Below are 19,607 nucleotides of genomic sequence, written 5' to 3' on the forward strand. Positions count from 1 at the left end.
TTAAACCTTGAAATAAAGGTATTTTCTCTGTTCAATCTGCATTTGGATCCTGCCTGTTTCACTCACCCTAACACAAACTCTTGATGAAAATGTATTTCTTTTCAGCTGCTAAATGCTTAACCAGCTGGTTGTTTACAACGTCTGTGTGCTGTTTGACCACCTGCGATCAACACAAGTGAACCAAAACAGTGACTGATTGATTCAGCTTGAACCCTTTAAGAATTCTTAACTTTGTATTGCCCTGTAACTGTGAGAGTTGCTCTGCACTTAGGTTACATAAAGGCTGATTATATATGGGGAGAAAATATTGCTATTGTGTGAGGAGGAGAAAAGATGAGACAGTAAAGACTGGGAATCCAATTTTCAGGCTTGTCAAAGCCCCTGCCTGGGAACAAGGCTTTTTATGTGAACTCGAACATAAACTGATAACAACCTCTGGACTCACTGTTTACTTTGAAGATTTAAATGTGTTGCACTGGAAAGAAAATCTCCTCCTTTTATAGTCTTGAAAAATAAAACATGACAGCTGTTCTGGGCTTGAAGAGATTGTTTGCGACGCTCCTGAATGCACCAGACTTTAAACCCAGATGGGGATAATTGATTTGCTATATCACCTGGCGAGTGTATACAACAACACTCATATAATGAACGAGATCAGCATGGAATTTGATGAGCAGCAATTAGTATCCACGCATTTCATTTGTAGCATAGATTTCCCTCTTCTGCAGAGTCCCAGATTTAATCCTCCCCCTCTGTTTCTCTCCCTCCACCCCTCTGAGCGCGCTGCACCTGTGCCGTTGCTGCTGCTGCAGATCGTGCGTCAGACGATGGAAAGTGATTCCTTAGACCTTACTCTCTGTCGGACCGGGTGCAGACCGACTCGACCTTGCGAAGTGGCTACAGGTCCTCCTCCAGGAGCTCCAACCCTAAATACGGTCTTTGCTCCTACCGCGCGTTTGATCTGCGGGCAAACAAACTTTTTGGTGTTATTTGTACGCACTTTGGACAACCATTGAGAACCTATTGATCCTGCTTGTCCACCACCAACGCGGTTCTCAATAAAACTTCACGAGGAACCATGCAAGTTTATGTGGCTGTGATATTCGCGTACGGGGTGTCCGGTAAGTTCCGTAAATAACTATTTTGGACGAATTCATAAAGTCTTTGAATCTTCAGTATCTTGTGAACATTGTGCCCTCATCAATCATATGCTCTTTTGCACACAATTTACAATACATTTGCTTTCCTAACTAAGAGATTATCCCAGTGACTTGATCTGACATTTCATCTAGAAAGAGAGGACGTGATTTTGATAGATGTTGTGTATGTCACTGTATCAGCAGGATATCATTTCTAATCAATGTGTTCTTGTATTGGGTTCAACACATCAGGGAGCCGTAATGATATTTTCAATGCAATCTGCCACCCACTAAGTAGAAACCGACTAGAAATTTCTAAATGATCGTGAGTGGACGAGATTGGAAACAGTGGGAGGCATTTCCCAATTATTCTCTGATAATATCATGAGTTTGTGGATTTAAAGGTGCACAGTATTCCTGTTTCATGCATGTTGAACAATACAGGTTCTTTGTGGTTTGTCCCCTGTTTATGAGAGGGGGCTCTGTAGTGCTGTGAATCTCCTCATGTCAGTGGTAGATGTCTTGCCGTCTTAAAGCCTTTTTAATAAGCTTTTTTTCCCCATTAACAGTACATTTGCAATATCTTATCGGACACTGTAATGTAGTTCTGTATGCTTTCTGCAACGGCAGGAATTCAAGTCTGTCTGAAGCCTGGAGGAATAACAAAGTATCCACACTAAATTTAAACTGACAGAAGCTCTTTTTCTGGGTCAGACAGACTTATCAAGAGCCTTTCAGGTCACAATATAGCTATTAGTTCATAGAGCAAAACAGTTTAATCCAGTGCGTGTGTTTTGTCTTCATAAACCGAGTTTTGGTACTTCGGCTGACACACTAGTGCACAATAACTCCATTGCAAAATATGCCCTGAAGTATAGAGTTTTGAATCCTGAGAAAAGCTGAAAACCCAATTTACAAGATTTCTTTTATTGGAGCTTTGAAACTGTAACAGTGATACAAAGAGGAGTAGAATAGTTGAATATGTGAAAAACCCTAACCAGCCCACTATTAAGTAATTGATCGTTTAAGTCCTCTTGAAAATGGCAGAAAATATGATTTTCAACCTCTTACTGTAAATATGGAGATTTCCCACCTATCTCTGTTTTATATCATATTAAAGTGTATATCTTTGGGTTTAAGATGGACAAAACAAGTCATTTACATGTAAAGACATCGCTGTGGACCTTGAGAAACTGTATTTGTTTACCAAGAATGAATCAACTCATCTTTCAAATAATCTGTGTGATAAAGATATTGTTTAGTTTGGCTGTAAAACAGCTTGGCTTTGTGCATTGAGGTTGAAACTGCTAATGCACTCATGTAAGGCAAACTGTAAGGCAAAGATAGGAATATGTATGTTGCATAACTGCATGCATTTTAGCTAAAGCAAAATATTCAAAGTCATAAGCTGTGCTCCTGTGTGCTACCTTGTGGAAAATGGATCTTCTGAAAAACCGACCAAATAAGATTATATATTTCATGTTGTCACAGTCTACAGAAGATAGGACATTTTTCAGCTCAAACAGTAATGCCATAAAGATCTGTTGAACCCTGATTCCCAGTCTGCCACCAGGATGTGTAGATCCTGGTTTATGTTAGGCATCCTGCAATGCTGCCTCTCAGCGCTCCTTATCAGCCTCTGATTGGCCAACTCAGCGTATTGAATCAGTGACAGAGGCTGTCAGGGATGGTGGGCTGTCTAAGTGGGTGTCCAGCAAATCATTGTCTCCATCCATTTACTGTGGAAAATGGAAGAAGCCTCTCAACCAGCAACATAATGCGATTCGTTTTTGTTATCAGACCAGACAGACTCTTGTTTTATATCCCTAGAAAGATTTAGAACTAGTGGAGTAAATAGATTTTTGGCTGGTCTTTAGTGGGTGAAGACCAAAAAGCAATGAAGTGTTGCCAAATATTTAGCTCTGTTAATCTGTTTATGGTTTGTTAAATCATGAATACATAATTCTTTCCTAATCCACATGCACACAATTTAACTTGCATGCGTGTCGGTAGCTGGTTGGCCTTCTGCTGTTTCTTTACAGTGTTTGAGTTCAACTTTCACCGGAATAATCAAAGCATTTTATACGATTGTGTTTTATTTAAGAAGGTTTTTGTATGCACTTTTCAGCATAGAGGCAACAGGACCAAAATGAAACTGGTGGCCCAACAACGCCCGATGCCCAAAGAAAGTTGAGCGCTTGGAGCATCAGGCACATTTAAAAAAATTAAAAAATTAAAAAGAGAAAACACAGACATCTTATCTCTATTTAACTTGATTTTGTCAAAAAAGGAAACACCATTCACATGGGGAAAAAGCCTTCTATCCAATTAAGTTATTTAAAAAAGGAAACCTTTTATGTGTCTTCAGGAGCAGAGCAAATATAAACTTTCAAGTTGAGTGGTTTATTTGAAATATATAAATGAGACTTTTTCTGTCTCTGGTTGATTTAAGAATGTCTCAGTCTGTGGCTGGAAGTTTGGAGGTTCAATCCCAGCCTACATGCAGCCTACATGCAGCCTACATTTCGATGTGTCCTTGGGGCAAGATTAGGGCTGCACGATTTTGGGAAAATATCTAATTGCGAGTTTATTGTAAAATGCGGCCATATCTCCAGCTAGGAAGGTCGCATCAACGTGCTCCCGTCTCTAGCAAACCCGCAGCCCGAGTGAAATAACTAAACTTACATGAAACTTCTGTTGAGTTGCTTTAAAGTCAAGCTTCAGTTTAAGATATACCCTGTAATAGATGTAAGACATGTGATGGAGCATTACTAACCTGACTCAGATGCTTTGTTTCACCAAACCATCGAGGAAAGCTCCATTGGAAGCCATTTGGAAAGGGCAGGCACTTTCAAAAGCACTTGGCCGGTGATTGGATCAATCTGTCTATCACCTTCTATCATGGGCCACTTCTGATTGGTTAAAAATGGCTGGTACATGTGGAGCACAGCACTTCTGATTGGTGTGGATGACTGACACACAAGAAGAACAAAAACAAATGTAAAAAAAAAGTTTTAAAAATTGCAGGCTTTGCGGTTTGATAATCGTATCATTTCAAATCGCGATTTCGATTTAAAACCGATTAATCGTTCAGCCTATAGGCAAGATACTTAATCTCAGGTTTCTCCCAATGGCCAGCTGTGTGTGAATGTTTTGTTTCCCAAGCAGATTGCAACGTGTATTCTGTATGAATGGATGACCATGACTTGTAAAAATGTAAAAGTAAAAGTGTTTTGAAGGGTAGTTCAGAATGGAAAAGCTAAATATAAATGCATGCAGTCCATATACCTCACATGCAATAACACAAATTGAACTGTGGTGCTACACATTAGAGAAAAGAAGTATCTTGTATATGTGCTGTATGGGAATACTCAGTTTGAAGCATCACTAAAGAAGGCACGACATGAGATGTGATATTAATATTTATATGTTGAATCTTTCCTGCTCCTGTGAAACATTTATCATTTGGGAGTTTTTCTTTTCAACATGCTGAACAGCAGGAGCCGTTAAATGCAAGGATCCAAGATATCCTTTTTTTCATTTCAAGTCTAATCGCTTTATAGTCTTTCTGGTCCCCAGAACACAGTGGCTGGTTGAGAGTCAGTAGAAAAGAGTGTAAATTACAGCTGAAAAGGTTATACTTTGACTGACGAGCGTAATCAAGGACATTCAACAATGGGCCACATCTATAGGGATGATTCATATGACACTGTTAGACAGCCTTACAGTATATCTCTCACAGGCTACATATTTGCAATGATCTTCAATGACACAATGCTTGTCAAAGCCGGAACTTATATGCTGTAAAATAATTCCTTTGACTGTAGTAATTTGATTTGGTGATTTAGTGGCAGGCATTGTGCACATAGAAGGATGTGTTTTCATCAAATAATGTCACATTTGCCAATACTTTAGGAGTTAATTATAATGTCATAACAAAAACAAATCGTATTATGTTGCTGGTTGAGAGCTTTCTTCCATTTCCCACAGTAAATGGATGGAAACAAGGATTTGCTGGAAATCCACTTAGACAGCTCACCATCACTAACAGTCTCATCCAATGATTCACGCGCTGAGAGGCAGCTGTGCAGGATGCATTAGGAGTTAAAAATAATGTTACATTTGCCAATACTTTAGGAGTTAATTATCCAGGAAATTGTTGGTTATTTGACATTTGTTCTATAAAAAGGACTTCTTCTAAAATGTGGCTTTAGTGTGATTCATCAGTATGCTTTCTGTCAGGTTGCAGTTTCACAATTAAAGTGGAAGCACTTCACTGTCACCTCACCGTTGTAAATGTGCTACATGATTAAAAACACTCAATGGATCTCTTGTGCTTTAATTCATAATCATATCACTTGAGAAATGTGACATTAAAACATTGAAACATAAAATGTACAATCAGAACAGGTTTTTTGACACATTTTGTAAATCCTTTTGGTAAGTGACATCTCATAATGTGTTTCAAAAAGAGTGTGAGCCAAATGACAGTTTTTAGGTTGTTGATTGACGACTGAGTTGTTATTCGTTTTTCATTAATAAAAAAACATTAAAGTGCTTTTATTGCTTTGCTTAAGTGACTATATATCCAAAACCACCGTTCCCAGACAATCCAATGCCACACTTGGTCCAATAATGTCTTCCAATTTGTGAAGACATTATTGTTCCTTCTAGCTGTCAGTCAGGGAGGACTGGCAGTCACAACTTCATGAACAATTCAGCAACCCCATGAAACTCAGTCATACGCTGCAGTGGCTGAGGCTGGTTTTAAGATTCTAAATATGGATTAGTGACAAATAACTACTTTTTTTGCAAACTTGCAACTTTAAAAACACTTCCACATCATTAAGGCTGACAGTGGTTGGAGTTCAGTTTTGTCTCTGCTAATTGGCAAAGCTTATCTAAGTGATGTTAGTGCTTCACAGCACATCTGATCATGCTGACTGTTCATTATGTAACCGCTGACGTGATTACACTGTGCTTCACACCATGGTCACACTGTTTGATTAAATCTGTATGTATGCCAAGAGCTAGATATGAAATACTTATACCTGGAGACACAAGTGAACGGTGCAGAGAAAACACTTTTCATTATATCTGCATATTCGCTGGAAAGAGCTGTTGACACGGAGGTTAAAAGCAGCTATTAGTATTTTGAGTCTGATGAGGGTCGTACAGTCAAACGGGGCGCAGCAGGATGAGGAATTTTGTATTCCCTTTGAATAAATGTTGTATAAAGAGCATCTGTGTTTATTTAGCCGAAAATACCAAACACTTGACAAGTCATTGAGCAGCTCAGCGTGGAAGAAGCATCCTGAGCTCTTTGATACTGCTACCTGAAAGCTTAAAAGCTGAATGCATGTATAAATAAAGTAATACATGTGTTTATTTTGCACCAAGATAAGATTTACCGACTGTATATTTAACTATCGGTAAAAAGATTCAGAGTAAATGACGAATGACGGGGTAAAACGCATAATCGTTATTCCCTATTGAAGGGCAAAGAGTAAGGAATTGTGAGAGGTCCTGTTGAGACATAATGAGATGCTAAATCTATAATTCAGCATGATGCCAGACTGCTGTAAGTGCAAAGTAGATATTATCATAAATAATATTCTCTTCTTAATTAGGCCCAGTTCAGGGATGTCATACAGGCTGAATGAATAATCTGCATGTGTCTTATCCTTGTCCTGTAATGTGCAACACACTCACACTATGGTGCATGGATAAGGAATATTTATAATGAAGACAGGGTGTAATGACGGAATGAATCCTTTCCTCCCCCACCTTTTTTAATAGCAAATGTCCTACATTCTCCACATATGTTCATATGTACTGTTTGTTCCACGCCTCTTCATAATACAGACTCTGAGATAAAGCACAAGTTGCCATAGGACATCTTAGACAAGGGCTCTCCATATATAGACAAGTGGCAGGTATTTTGCATTCCCAATCAAACGTCTGAATCTTTTGCTTTGTTTACAGCGTTCAATATCAGCGAGGAAAAAGCGATGTGCCCCCTTGGATATTTCCCGTGTGGCAACCTGACCGTGTGCCTGCCTCAGCTCCTGCACTGCAACGGCATCGATGACTGTGGGAATCAAGCGGATGAGGAGAACTGTGGTAATTAAAAAATGTCTACTCGTTCAATGTGCAGTGAAACTTGATGCCTGGGATTTACCAGCAAAAAAATAGATGACACTCGGAAAATCTCATGTCTTGAAATGGACACTTTAAAGATTACCTTTAAACAAAATCCAATTCATTTTTGAGTCAGTAAATGACTGTGTGACAGAGTGGTCATGCTCCAATAGGAGGATCGGTGGTTCAATCCCCAGCGCTTGCAGTGAACGAAAAGCATGGCCAAAAGTGAGTGAATGTAAATGAAGGTTAGTCTCCATTGGTAGCCTCTGCCTCTATGAATGTGTGTACACGGGTGAGTGCTGATTTGTATATGTAAAAGTGTTTTTAGAGTTTGCAAAGACTGGAAAAGCACTAAACATAAACTAGCTCTATTAACTTTAAATTGACTTTATAATATATTCTGGCCCCTATAGTGGTTTTTGCAATATAAGTTAGTGTACAGCATACATCCAGTGTATCTCTAACAGACGCCCTCTTTATACTCATTGATCCGTGTTTAACTACATGCTAATTTGCTCTTATGGTGGGCCTCAGAGTTCAGGGCGTAATTAAAAAGACTTATAGCTTTTTGCTGGTGTTGGCAGTATATATAAAACCCTTATTCATCAGGATACTACATGTGCTCACAACTGCCTGATAAATAAGTTAATTTATTAAACAAATTGTGGGTTGGGATGAAGGCGGTATCATTGACTAAACTCAATCTTCATTTTGTTTTCTACTTCAATTATTTTAATCTCAATTACACAACAGTAATGTTTTGACTGCATTTTGCACACATTTGACACGGTCCCAAAATTGATCACACGCTAACAATGTGAATAGAACACAGATTGTATGAGCCATGTTTACACATCTGTCACAGTTAAGCAAAGGGTAGCAGAAGTGCTCTTCATAACGTCATGTCAGCTTTTATAAAGTCTGTTCAATTATCTTTGTAAAGATGAATATGCAATTCTAATATTATTACATTTCAGATTTATTTTTTACCACTCTTATTCTTATTCTTATATAATATCATTTTCACATTATATTTTTTTACTTTTTTGTGGTTTACCTAAGTAGTGAACCCAGGAGTCTACTAGACCTCTCAGTTTTGTTTTTCAGACCGTGCATTTTATTATAGCTAGAGGTGAAAAGGGGCAGAGGGGATGACGTTGTATGGCATTTTCCGAGGTCTCAGGAGTCAAACCTGCGTATTTGGCAGCGCACACTCCGCCAGCTCTAACCACTGAGCCATCAAGCATCCCCCTCTCCGGACTTGTTGTACTCACTTATTCATTTTAGATACTGAATTTATGAAGGTTGCCCAAAAAAATTTTTTTTTATAATTATACTGACACTGCAGCTCCCTGATTCAAAGGACATTGTTATGACAAATCATTGTTGACAAAACTACATTTATTTCCATCCAAAGACCTCCACTTCTAACATATTTAATTACTGAAGTCTCCTCACCCTGCTGATTTCAAGTTTGAGAAAACAGGCTCAAAAATTATTCATATCCTGATCTATTTTCAGGAGGCGATAATCAATCATGGCTGCTGTACTGAAAAAGGCACATTTGATTAAAGAGCTGTCAAACTATAAAAAATGGCAGTTCACTTCTGTCCTTTTTCCGGGCCAAATTTAGTCATCTCGCAGGAAGGATTGTGATCTGATGTCGGCTTTGTGTCAGATGGTTTACGTTCCGTCTTATAAAGATGGAACCATTTCACTGCTTTTTATATTACCAGAAAAGATGTTCCTGTCTCCAGCCATCTGAAGCATTACGCCACTGATATGAAATAAGAACAAACTGAGTGTTAAACAACAGCATTTTATTTAAATGTTTATGTGCCTTTTTGTTCCACTTGTACCTGCTGCATTTTAATTGTGAATGAAATACATTGTGTAAACCCAGCTGTAGTAACGCTCCCATGCAGAGAAGGAACAATAGCTAGCATTCATGTGGTCCCCTTAATCATCCACTGATGTCACTACCCCCTGCGGCATGAATATTATGAATGTTTACCCACGTTTCACTCCCCTTGTTGTCTGGAAAAAAAGCACACCAGTGACATAACTTCACTAAATGGCTGTGACTCCCTTGTAGGGAATACATGTGGGGGATGAGTTTGTGGATGAAATCAGCCTGCTGCAGCTGGCGGTTGCAAAACGGTCAACACTGGCAATAATTCTGAAATGTGAAGGAATAAACCTTTGTGAATAAATCATGGGAAAACCCCATAATGTCCTCATATTTAAGAAATGACTACTCTACTATTGCAACAAGATCCTCAGTATTTGCCACCTCCCACAAATATGTAATAAACTTACTTCACTTACCCGCAACTGCAGATTTGCTCAGTGTTGCATATCGTTTAGCTAATTGTTTCGGTTTTTGTGACTGCAACTTCAGGGTTGTGATTTACTCAGGGTTGTGATTTACTCTCATGGCTCTCATCAGCTTTGTTTCCTGTACTAGACAGCAGTTTTTTGGGGGGAAACAAAGCTGTAAAAACACACTGCACTGCGTCTGTCCAGCCCCCAACCAGTGTTTGCAGCTGTTGATCATTGTGGAGCGTAAGGGACTAAAGAGCCACATGTTTTTCCTCCAAAGTTGGTGGTGAACAAAACAAAGCTGAAATGGTTAGTGTTTCAAATCAAATCAAAGTTTATTTATAAAGGACATTTTAAAAGCGAATTTTGGTTGAGCCAAAGTGCTGTACCTGTAATAAATACTACAATCACATAAAAACACATTACTACAATCATAATAAAAGACAATAAATTACATCAGATATATAAAAAACACAGGGAAAAGTCAGGAGTCATGCTCCGCTCTGACTAAAAGGCCAGGGAGAAGAAGTGAGTTTTAAGTGTAGATTTAAAAACACCAGGGTCTGGGCCGACCTCACATGGAGGGGCAGAGTGTTCCAGAGCCTGAGGCCAGCTGCTGCGAAGGCTCGGTGCCCTCGGGTTTTGAGCCTGATTTTAGGCACTATCAGCAGCAGTTGGTCAGCCGACCTTAAAGCTCTGGCTGGGGTGTAGCGATGGAGGAGTTCAGCTATTTAGGTCGGAGCCAGCCCATTTAGTTCTTTAAAAACAAATAAAAGGAGTTTTAAATCAATTCTGAACCGAATATGAAGCCAGTGTAGTGAGGCCAGAATTGGGGTGATGTGGTCACGCTTTTTGTGGCCAGTGAGTAGACGTGCAGCTGCGTTCTGCACCAGCTGCAGGCGTTTAATTGACGTGTGTATGGACCCACGTACAGAGCGTTGCAGTAGTCCAACCTCGAGGTAACAAAGGCGTTAATAACCCTTTCCAGGTCTTTAAAAGATCAAAACAACTTGGTCTTGGCCAATAGCCGTATTTTAAAAAAGCAGGTTTTGACTACGCTGCTGACCTGCTTGTCGAATTTAAAAGCTCTATTGAAGGTCACTCCAAGGTTCGTTTGGCTTGTATACAGCTGGGGGGCATACACCCGACATCAAATGAATACTAATGTATATTCTTGATCTGTACAAAATCTACTGTTTGTTTTCCACATTTAGTTACTCATTCGGGAGTCACTGTGAGTAATGCTCTCTTCTTCAAGAGCCGACGTCACATTCACACCTCAAAACATACATTATTCACCATAATAAGTTTACAAGTGGATAAAATATGAATGCTGTTTGCTGCTTGTTGCACTGCCCAAGTGGCCATTAAAAGGTCATTAGCACCCTTAAAGTCACATTTGCATAAAGAACATTTAACTGAATATTCTAGGAAACTTGTAATATAATACAACACAAAAAATGATTGATATTAATGGGATAATGATTTTGCAATTCCTTTTTAATGTGAGAATGAGACCTTTTATACTCTACTGGTTGCTTCTGGACAGCTTGTCCTCCATCAATAGCCCTTCTCAGTGCTTGGGTATTATTCATTTCATTGCTCACTTTTCATTTATTAGTCAGCAGAAATAACATTTGATAATCGTTTTTTAAATGTTAACCCCAAAAACCGTTTGAATTGAAATGCAATGACTACATTCGAAGGAAAATAAAAAGTCTAACTTTTCTTGAATTTAGTTTTAGGAGGTTAACAAATTGAACTTTTTCTCAACTCTTCAAACGGTATTCTCTGCAAATGGGGCTTTGCTGTGATCAATCTTGTCAGGAGAAACTCAGTGCTCGCCTTTTTAAAGTTTAAGGGACACTGATTAAATCCTCTTTGACTGTCACTGCCCTTTCAAGCATCTCTCAGCAAGTCATCAGGCCCTTTGGAAAAAGTGTTGAAGATAAAATCATCAATCGATTAAGTAGGGATGGGACAAAATACCAAGTAGCTCAAATATCTTAAACCTCAGAATTAAACCAGACAAACTGATTTGCTGAATAAATGTTTGCTCCTTATTCAGTCACACAGATCCATTAAACTACATTTTAGTGGGGTATTGAGCATGAATATTTATTTCATTTTGAAAGTGGTTCTATGGTTTTTCGATTCCTACATTTTGGAGGATTTAAAAACATTTAAATAGGGCAGATCTCTGATACCACATCGCTCCCTAATCATTCACTGCTGATGAAAATAGCAGCCTGCCTCAGGGGTGAGAACAAAAAAAATCATGTCCCACTTTAGGACTTCAAATCTGGTGAAAGGTTTAGACAGAACAGATACAAGTGTCGTGGGTGCGATTGGATAGCCTGAATCGCCATTGTGTTCCAGTAACCAGTCAGTCATTTCTTCCTCTCCATATTCGAGGAAGAGGACTTGATTATAAACAATTGATTGGTTTCCATGCATAGTTACCCCAGTAGGATAACTATGCATGGTACAGTGAACAGTCCTAAGACCTTATAATGCTTCAAGGCTGAACACATTCACCCTATATTGCAATCTTAACCACAGAGACAAATTATTATATTATCCTCCTTTGATAATGATCTGCTCCAAAATGAAATTGTTTCCTCCTTTGCCTATGCATGACCATGAAAATAAAGTTTTTCTGCAATCCTCAAACAAGGCGAAAACATAACCTCCTTGGCAGACACATGGATATTATAGCGGGAATTCTGCCGCCCATTGCATACTTTTATGTTTGATACTTAAGGTCCTTACACACCAAACTGACACCAAAGAACACGTCCCGAGGGAACGTCGCCTCACGTCGCCTCACGTCGCCTCACGTCGCCTCACGTCGCCTCACGTCTCCTGCGTCTTGGCCATGTGTTGCACTGGAACACACCGCAAAGACTTCAGCCAACGGCCAAGTTGCACGTACGAACTGCGCATGCGTGAGTGGCAATAACTCTCCTTACCAGCAGGCGGCGATAGTGTGTATTCGTCATTCAAAAGAGGCAACAACCGGAAGACAGACTGCTCGATAACCGAAAGAAGAAGAACAGACTGCGTGATATAACAAACAAATAGTGTGTGCGTTCCATTTTCACTCTACAGCGAGAAGCTCATGGGGCTTTCCCCAACCTGTGTCGAGAGCTGGAGTTAAATGAAATCTCAGATTTGCCTTCTTAATAGTTTGTTTGGGTCCCTCACTTCCGTTTCGCTTCTCATGCACTGATTCGCTAAGCTGAACAGCCAATCAGAGTGATTTCTTTGGCCGACAGCCCGCCGATTCAACATATCGAATCGGCGGTGGAAGGTGTCGGCACGGCCGAAAAGACACGACGGTGCGGGACACACTAATCTGAGTAGGGCGACACAACGCTCATCGACGGCCCGTCATCTATCGACGGCCGTAATCGGCTTGGTGTGTAAGGCACTTTAAGGTCACCTATGCAAAATCCACTTCTTCCAGTCTTTTATACACACACATGTCCCCTCTGTTTAAAGAGTGTCTGACATTTTCAGGAAGAAAGATTCTCTCTCTTTTTGTCCTGATCCATTTATATAAAATCCTGTCTGAAAATGAGCTGATCAGATTTTTGCCACTTGAAGTCATAACGATGTTGTGGCTTGTGTAACTATTAGCCAATCACCAACCAACGTAACCCCCCCCCCCCCTCCCCCCCCCCCGCCTCCCCCCCCCTTATCACCTGAATCTCCTCCTAGAGCACCATTGTGTTCTTTCTAATCAAATCTCTCTCAGAGGGGTGTGCGGAGGGGCTCCTTATTTTCATCTAAAGTAACAGACAGAGAATCAGCACTTTGGAAACAGGGCTGAAACAGAGGGGATTATGGGTAATGCTGCAATGGGTGATCTGTTTGGTGTTTGGAGCAAAACACTTCAGAGACATGTTTTGAATATCCGAGACCTATAATATATTGATGAAAAACAGTATAATAGGGGACCTTTTAAAAGAACATTAGCTAGTAATAGTTTGCAAATGTGTGATTTGGTTTTCTCATCTCTAGTTTCCCTTCCCTCTATTTTGCGATCTGAAGAATTGGTGTGGAAGCAGGATAACAATGAGGAGTAGTGCTCAGGGAAATGTTTTATGTGTCGAGCACTATCCTGTTTACAGAGATTATGGCAAATTCCAACCCAGTCTCATGGCATTTCGTGTTCACCAACACGATTTTTAATCTATTGATTCGTGTTCACCAACACGATTTCCCCCTTTTTTTTCGTGTTGCACAGCACGATTTTAAAAGCAATGTATTTCTGTCCATGTTCTTACTCAATAGCAAACCACAATTATTGCTTTTATTTTAAATCGTATAATTTCTGACTTTTGTTGAATGAGGACAAGAGGAGAAAAATGGGGCTGAGAGCCTCAGGATACTGAAATCTGTATTTTTTAAAATCTTTTTTTCCTTCTAATTTGTTATTCTTTTCAAAATAACACACTATTATTTACTCACCAATTACACACAATTATCCTTGTTTTTCTTTATTTGTTTAGTTCCATAATCTCTGGCTTTTTTGGCGTCCGTCAGGAACTGAATTTCAAAATAAAAATAACCGGAAACAGACGTAGGCATTTCGAGCGATTACCCAAGATCCTCAGCTATGGTTTAAACTCGCCGATTGGATGTTTTAGCCGCCATGCATGTTGGGATTTGGTGTTTATATGATATGAAATCGGAAAAACATTTTAAAAGAATAAAATAATTCCGAGTGTTCTTGCTTTTCTCTTTGAAAGTCATCACATAACGGCATTGTAATACACGGTTCGGCTGCATTGCATATTACATATCTGCCGTAGTTCTTTATTTATAGAGCCCTGGTGAGAAGACCTTTGAAAAAACTGGGAGAAATGCCGCCGAAACTGAAGACTTGACGTGGATCATAAATATATCAACAATTAAACAACATCTTCAATTTCTCTTCACACAATACGTCTCCTTGCAGTATCAATAGTAATTCGGCTGACTTTTATATTTGATCTAATTCATAGATAGGTTATATTTACACCATAACGGTGCACATCTGATATAAAAGGACTTGTAGTTTTTAAAGATATTACTGATTTTCTTTGAATATAAGAATGTAAATACTGAGTCTGAAATAGTATAGCAATATGCTGTACAATTATGTGAAAACATGAATAAAACTACACATCTTCAGATGTTGTACATACATAAGTGTCCTACACTAATAATACAAAGTTATTATGGCTGTGTCTACCTTGTGTGCACCGCCTAGTGGTAAAAGCACGTTATTGAATTATTGTTTTTATGTGTTTATATTTGATTAAAAAAATATTACGAGTACATACTTTCATAGGGGGAAAGTAGAAGGTCAATGATAGCAATATAGAATATAAAAAATCAAGAAGATACTGTAAGTGATCTCTACAATAAAACAGTTTAGTGCAGGATGTACAAAGATATTAATATGAGGAGGTGCAAAACAGAAAAACGAATTATCCTTTATTTAAACATTAAATAATACTTTAGATGAAGGTCCTCTTTTAAATAAGAAAAAAACTTTGGGGGTATCTACAGATAAATATTAAGCCTGACAAAGTACCTAACGTCTAATATATTGCTTTCCTGCAATGTTAACTATGTTGAAGCACTTATTTTAACTGATATTATACATATGAATTATACTCTTATGTATGTAGATAGTATAAGAAATGTGCAGAATATGACAGTGTAATGGTGGAGGTACAAACACATATTGATAGATGTCTTGTAATGTGCTGTTGAGGAACCTGTGACCCAAGATTTTCATTCATTGCATACACCGTAGTTTTGTATATGATATGTCAATAACCTTTGAAAATCTTGAAATCTTGAAAGGGATGTGCAAAATAGCCATTATACAGTCTTTAATTAACTATTAGTAGAGAATAACGAGTAATGAATATACTTTATTACTCGTTTCCATTCATGTCAATTGCAGATAAATGTTTAGTCTTCTCAAGCACCAACTATCAAATATCTCTCCTGATTGTTGGCACTTGGCAATCAGGTTAACCTCTGAATTGTGGAGTAGAATTACAAAGTAACAATGAGCTGTCATGTGGGTATATATTAATGCTGCGCATTATGGACACAAGCGATTTTCACCCATTTATTAATTATATGTTTTACATTTGATAACACCAATGTGTTTAATACTGGCAACTTCTAATTGTGGGGAAAACGTTCAGTAGAGACGTCCCATGGAACGTTTTGCGAAACACACGAGCCAGCATGTGTATTTCGGGGGTGGGCGTTCGATTCCAGTTTTGGATAGTCTGGCGTGGTTTTGTTCCATTTCAAACAGCTGTTTGACGCTCGGCGTAACCTTGGCGCACTGCCACTCCAACATCCAATCCCAGCGCTTGAACATTAATCACGGGGACTGTAGTCCTAAACGATAGCTGGGGATTATGGGTAGTGTAGTGTCTTCGGCCATCCTAAACTCCTAGAGGCCTACGTCTGTTTCCGGTTATTTTTATTTTGAAATTCAGTTCCTGACGGACACCAAAAAAGCCAGAGATTATGGAATTAAACTAATAAATAAAAACAAGGATAATTGTGTGTTATTCGTGAGTAAATAACAGTGTGTTATTTTGAAAAGAATAACAAATTAGAAGGAAAAAAAGATCTAAAAATACAGATTTCAGTATTCTGAGGCTCTGAGCCCCATTTATTTTCCTCACAGACGGAAACAAAAGTCCGAAATTATACGATTTAAAATAAAAGCAATAGTTGTGGCTTGATATTGAGTAAGAACATGTTTTTATGAACCACACAGCTTCCGGTCTTCCACGACCCGACCGGAGAAAAAGACGTGCTGCAGGCACGAAACACATTACCAGTAGAAATACATTGCTTTTAAAATCGTGCTGTGCAACACGAAAAAAAGGAGAAAATCGTTTTGGTGAACACGAATCAATAGATTAAAAATCGTGTTGGTGAACACGAAATGCCATGAGACTGGGTTGGGTGGATGTATAAAGGCACATTTTATCTTAAGCCTTGTAGCTATTTACACCCGGGTATTGTACTGTATGCATCTCTTCTTGCTCTTTCTACGATAGCTTGGTAAGGTTAACTGAACATCAGGGACAAAAAACACCTTTGTGATAGTGTGAACATGGCTGGAAGGAAATAAATGTCCCACAGACCCCCCTGAGGAAAGGGGGTTAATTAATCTGCCACAACAGTCTGAAAGAAGTTATGGCAGATTAATGAACCCCCTTTCCTCAGACGTGATTAATTGTAGTACTTTTATTTACATGCCTGTTTTCAAAGCTTCAATAGGTGCAATGATAATTGATACTGTCGGTACTTGTCAATGTCTCTAGGTATGTACATTTAGCCCTGTAAATGCAATGTCCTTTTATTGTTATCTGTTGTTTTATGTTTACGTTGTAATCTACTTGCTGCCTTGTTTGACAGGTCTCCCTTGAAAAGGATCGGTGATCTCAATGGGACCACCTGGTTAAATAAAGGTGTAATAAAACATAATACCACAACAGTAAACAGTGATTAAAAAAATCAATGATGTAATTGTGCCCCAATCAGTCTATTTAAAATGTCTCCCTGAGGCTCTTCATGTGGTCCTGCTGGACGCTGGCAGGATCTGCGTCTTTTAGCAGGGCTTCAGCATTCTGAAAGACACAATTACACATGTTTACAATGTACAGTAGAAATTCATTCATTTTCCACCCTAGACTCAATAAAAGTTTTTTAAAACAGTACTTTCCATCAGCACAAACACCCCCCCATGTTTTCACAGAACGTGAAGATGGTATTATTTTATCCCAGCAGTGGCTGATTTGATGTAACATTTCTTAAATCTAATTGGACCCAGTGGTGGTATTCCTGCTATCAAGGGTGTGGGTATGTTTGCAAAGTATGCTTAACTGAAATAAAGTGTATATACTGTAGCTATAGCGCTGCTTTATCAGCCAAGATTTCCACACAGAGATACTGAATCAGTCTCACAAATGAAGCTGACATGACGCTGAGTCAGATGTTATCGCTGCTGTGCTGACCAGAGAGCAGACTATCTACAACTTTGCAAAATAAGCCAAATAACAACCAATTAAAAATATAATCTCCTTTTTAATGTTACATAAAACATCGTTCTTATGCAACACATCTAAATTGCTTTTATTAAAGTACATCCAATCGCGTGGAGCACATGTAAAAGCATACCATGATTAATGTCTGCTTTAAAACAACAAACCGTCTGTAAGCTTTTTGCCATTGTTGCTGTCTCAACAGAATACCTCTTCTGGTTTTAAAGTGTCCTCCAGTGCTTTTTGCTTCAGTGCAGTCTTCGTCTGAGTAAACTGAACACACTTTATTACGTTGCCTGTACATCTTTTGTGTGGGCTAAATTATGAATATACTTCTATTGGTTTTTCTCACAGGGCCTTTGTTGCAGTTCCAGTGGCATTATGGACTATCTGTTTTGTCCTCTGTGAAAGCTGAAATGAAATGAGTGCAAAACATTTGGTGAATCACATGAAAAAACCTTCATACTGCAGCGGCTCAGGCTCTTCTCACAGAAGCTCAGTGTGGTTGAAAAGAGTCAGAAAAGGTTTGAGATTTAAACTTGTGTTGCTGTGCATTAAAGCTTGAGGAGTCAAGACATAAAACAAAGGATCCGATTGGCCAAACAACCCAAATTACCCGACACTAATCAGTGTTGCTAGCATTCATTGTGCTTTCCTGCGGGTCTCTAACTGATAAGTAACTGAAAGGCAAATGTCCTGGAAGTTTGTAAAGATGTACAAAGCAGCGTCTGCAGAGGACATATTATAGATTAAATTACAAAATCCATAAGAAGGTCAATTTCAAGAAAGTCTGTTCTGGTGTACACTAGGCTCAGAACCTTTGGTCTTAGCAAAGTTTGTGATTTATGACAAACTAAATTGACTGGATGTCACGAGTATAACTGGAGGAGAAGTATGGAAACAAATAACACCCTTTATTTGTCACATTGTGCAGCTTATGTCACATTTTTTCATTTCATTTCTTGGTGGAGTCGCTGCTGGAGCTCTGAGACATACAGTGCGAGGTGCAAAGTGTATAAGCCGGGCGCTCACAGATGATTGACAGCTGGAACATGCAGCAGAGAAATAAATATAACTAGTTTTTGTGACTAAAGCCCAATTGTTTTTGTACATAAACGTCAATACATTGGGTTTATAACTTTTAAATAGGGAGGATAAATTATGTTTTGTGAGTCATCGTCCTCTGTCTTGAATCAACTCAGCAGAGATCCCCTGATAATTGCTCACAGTTTCCTATCAAGGGGCGTTGTATGTGTGTTCTTTGTCAACCACCTCTGACCTTCTGAGGCAGCAGCTTTCACAGCGTCCAGCAGTGTGGCTCTTGAAGTAATGTCCTCACTGTGTCCACCAAACATGATTATTTACCTGTTTTCCACCTTCCCAGCAAGAATTTGTATTTCCCACTGCGTGAACTTTCATTTTTTTAGATAACTATCCCTATGATCGACCTCATGCAGTCGGTATAAATGAATAATAATAAAGGCAGTTTCACTGACTATTTATAGGCAACTGTGGGCGTAACATAAAGCTTCGCAAAGGTACGTCACATTGAGAGATGATAGTGATTTAAAACAGAGAAACCAGCGTAGGAAGTGTTCGCGCTGTAATTCAATCAGAATATTTTTTGCACTAAGCAATTTCTCGGTTTAAGCCCTATGCAACCTTTTCACGTTAATCCTGCTCACAGTCTTATAAATCAGACCCCAGTTAACCAGAATTCTACGTACAGCCATGAAGATCCTAGGAGACTGTCCACCTTCCTGTCTTCAGGCTATTTTTCATAAAAAACATTATCATTTGGGTTCTCCTATCACGCGCCACTGTTTAAAATATTCCTTTATGCCCCAGTCCATCAAAGACAACCACATGCGCTGTGAAGGCTGTATGTTTCCCCCTTGTCTTTAATCAATATATCCTCCTATAT

At 39.0% G+C, this 19,607-nt stretch overlaps 1 protein-coding gene across 1 annotated transcript in view; it reads left to right on the forward strand.

The window, feature by feature from the left end:
• The first annotated feature begins 778 nt into the window (after positions 1-778).
• rxfp1 (relaxin family peptide receptor 1) overlaps positions 779-19,607 on the forward strand; it is an 85,324-nt gene continuing 66,495 nt past the window's right edge. Inside the window, exons 1-2 of the mRNA XM_079668143.1 lie at positions 779-1,121; positions 7,125-7,262. Of these exons, the coding sequence (XP_079524269.1) occupies positions 1,079-1,121; positions 7,125-7,262 (181 nt within the window). The 5' untranslated portion in view covers positions 779-1,078. The remainder of the gene's footprint in view (positions 1,122-7,124; positions 7,263-19,607) is intronic.

Source organism: Notothenia rossii, assembly GCF_949606895.1.
Source record: "Notothenia rossii genome assembly, chromosome: 3".
NCBI classification, from domain to species: domain Eukaryota; kingdom Metazoa; phylum Chordata; class Actinopteri; order Perciformes; family Nototheniidae; genus Notothenia; species Notothenia rossii.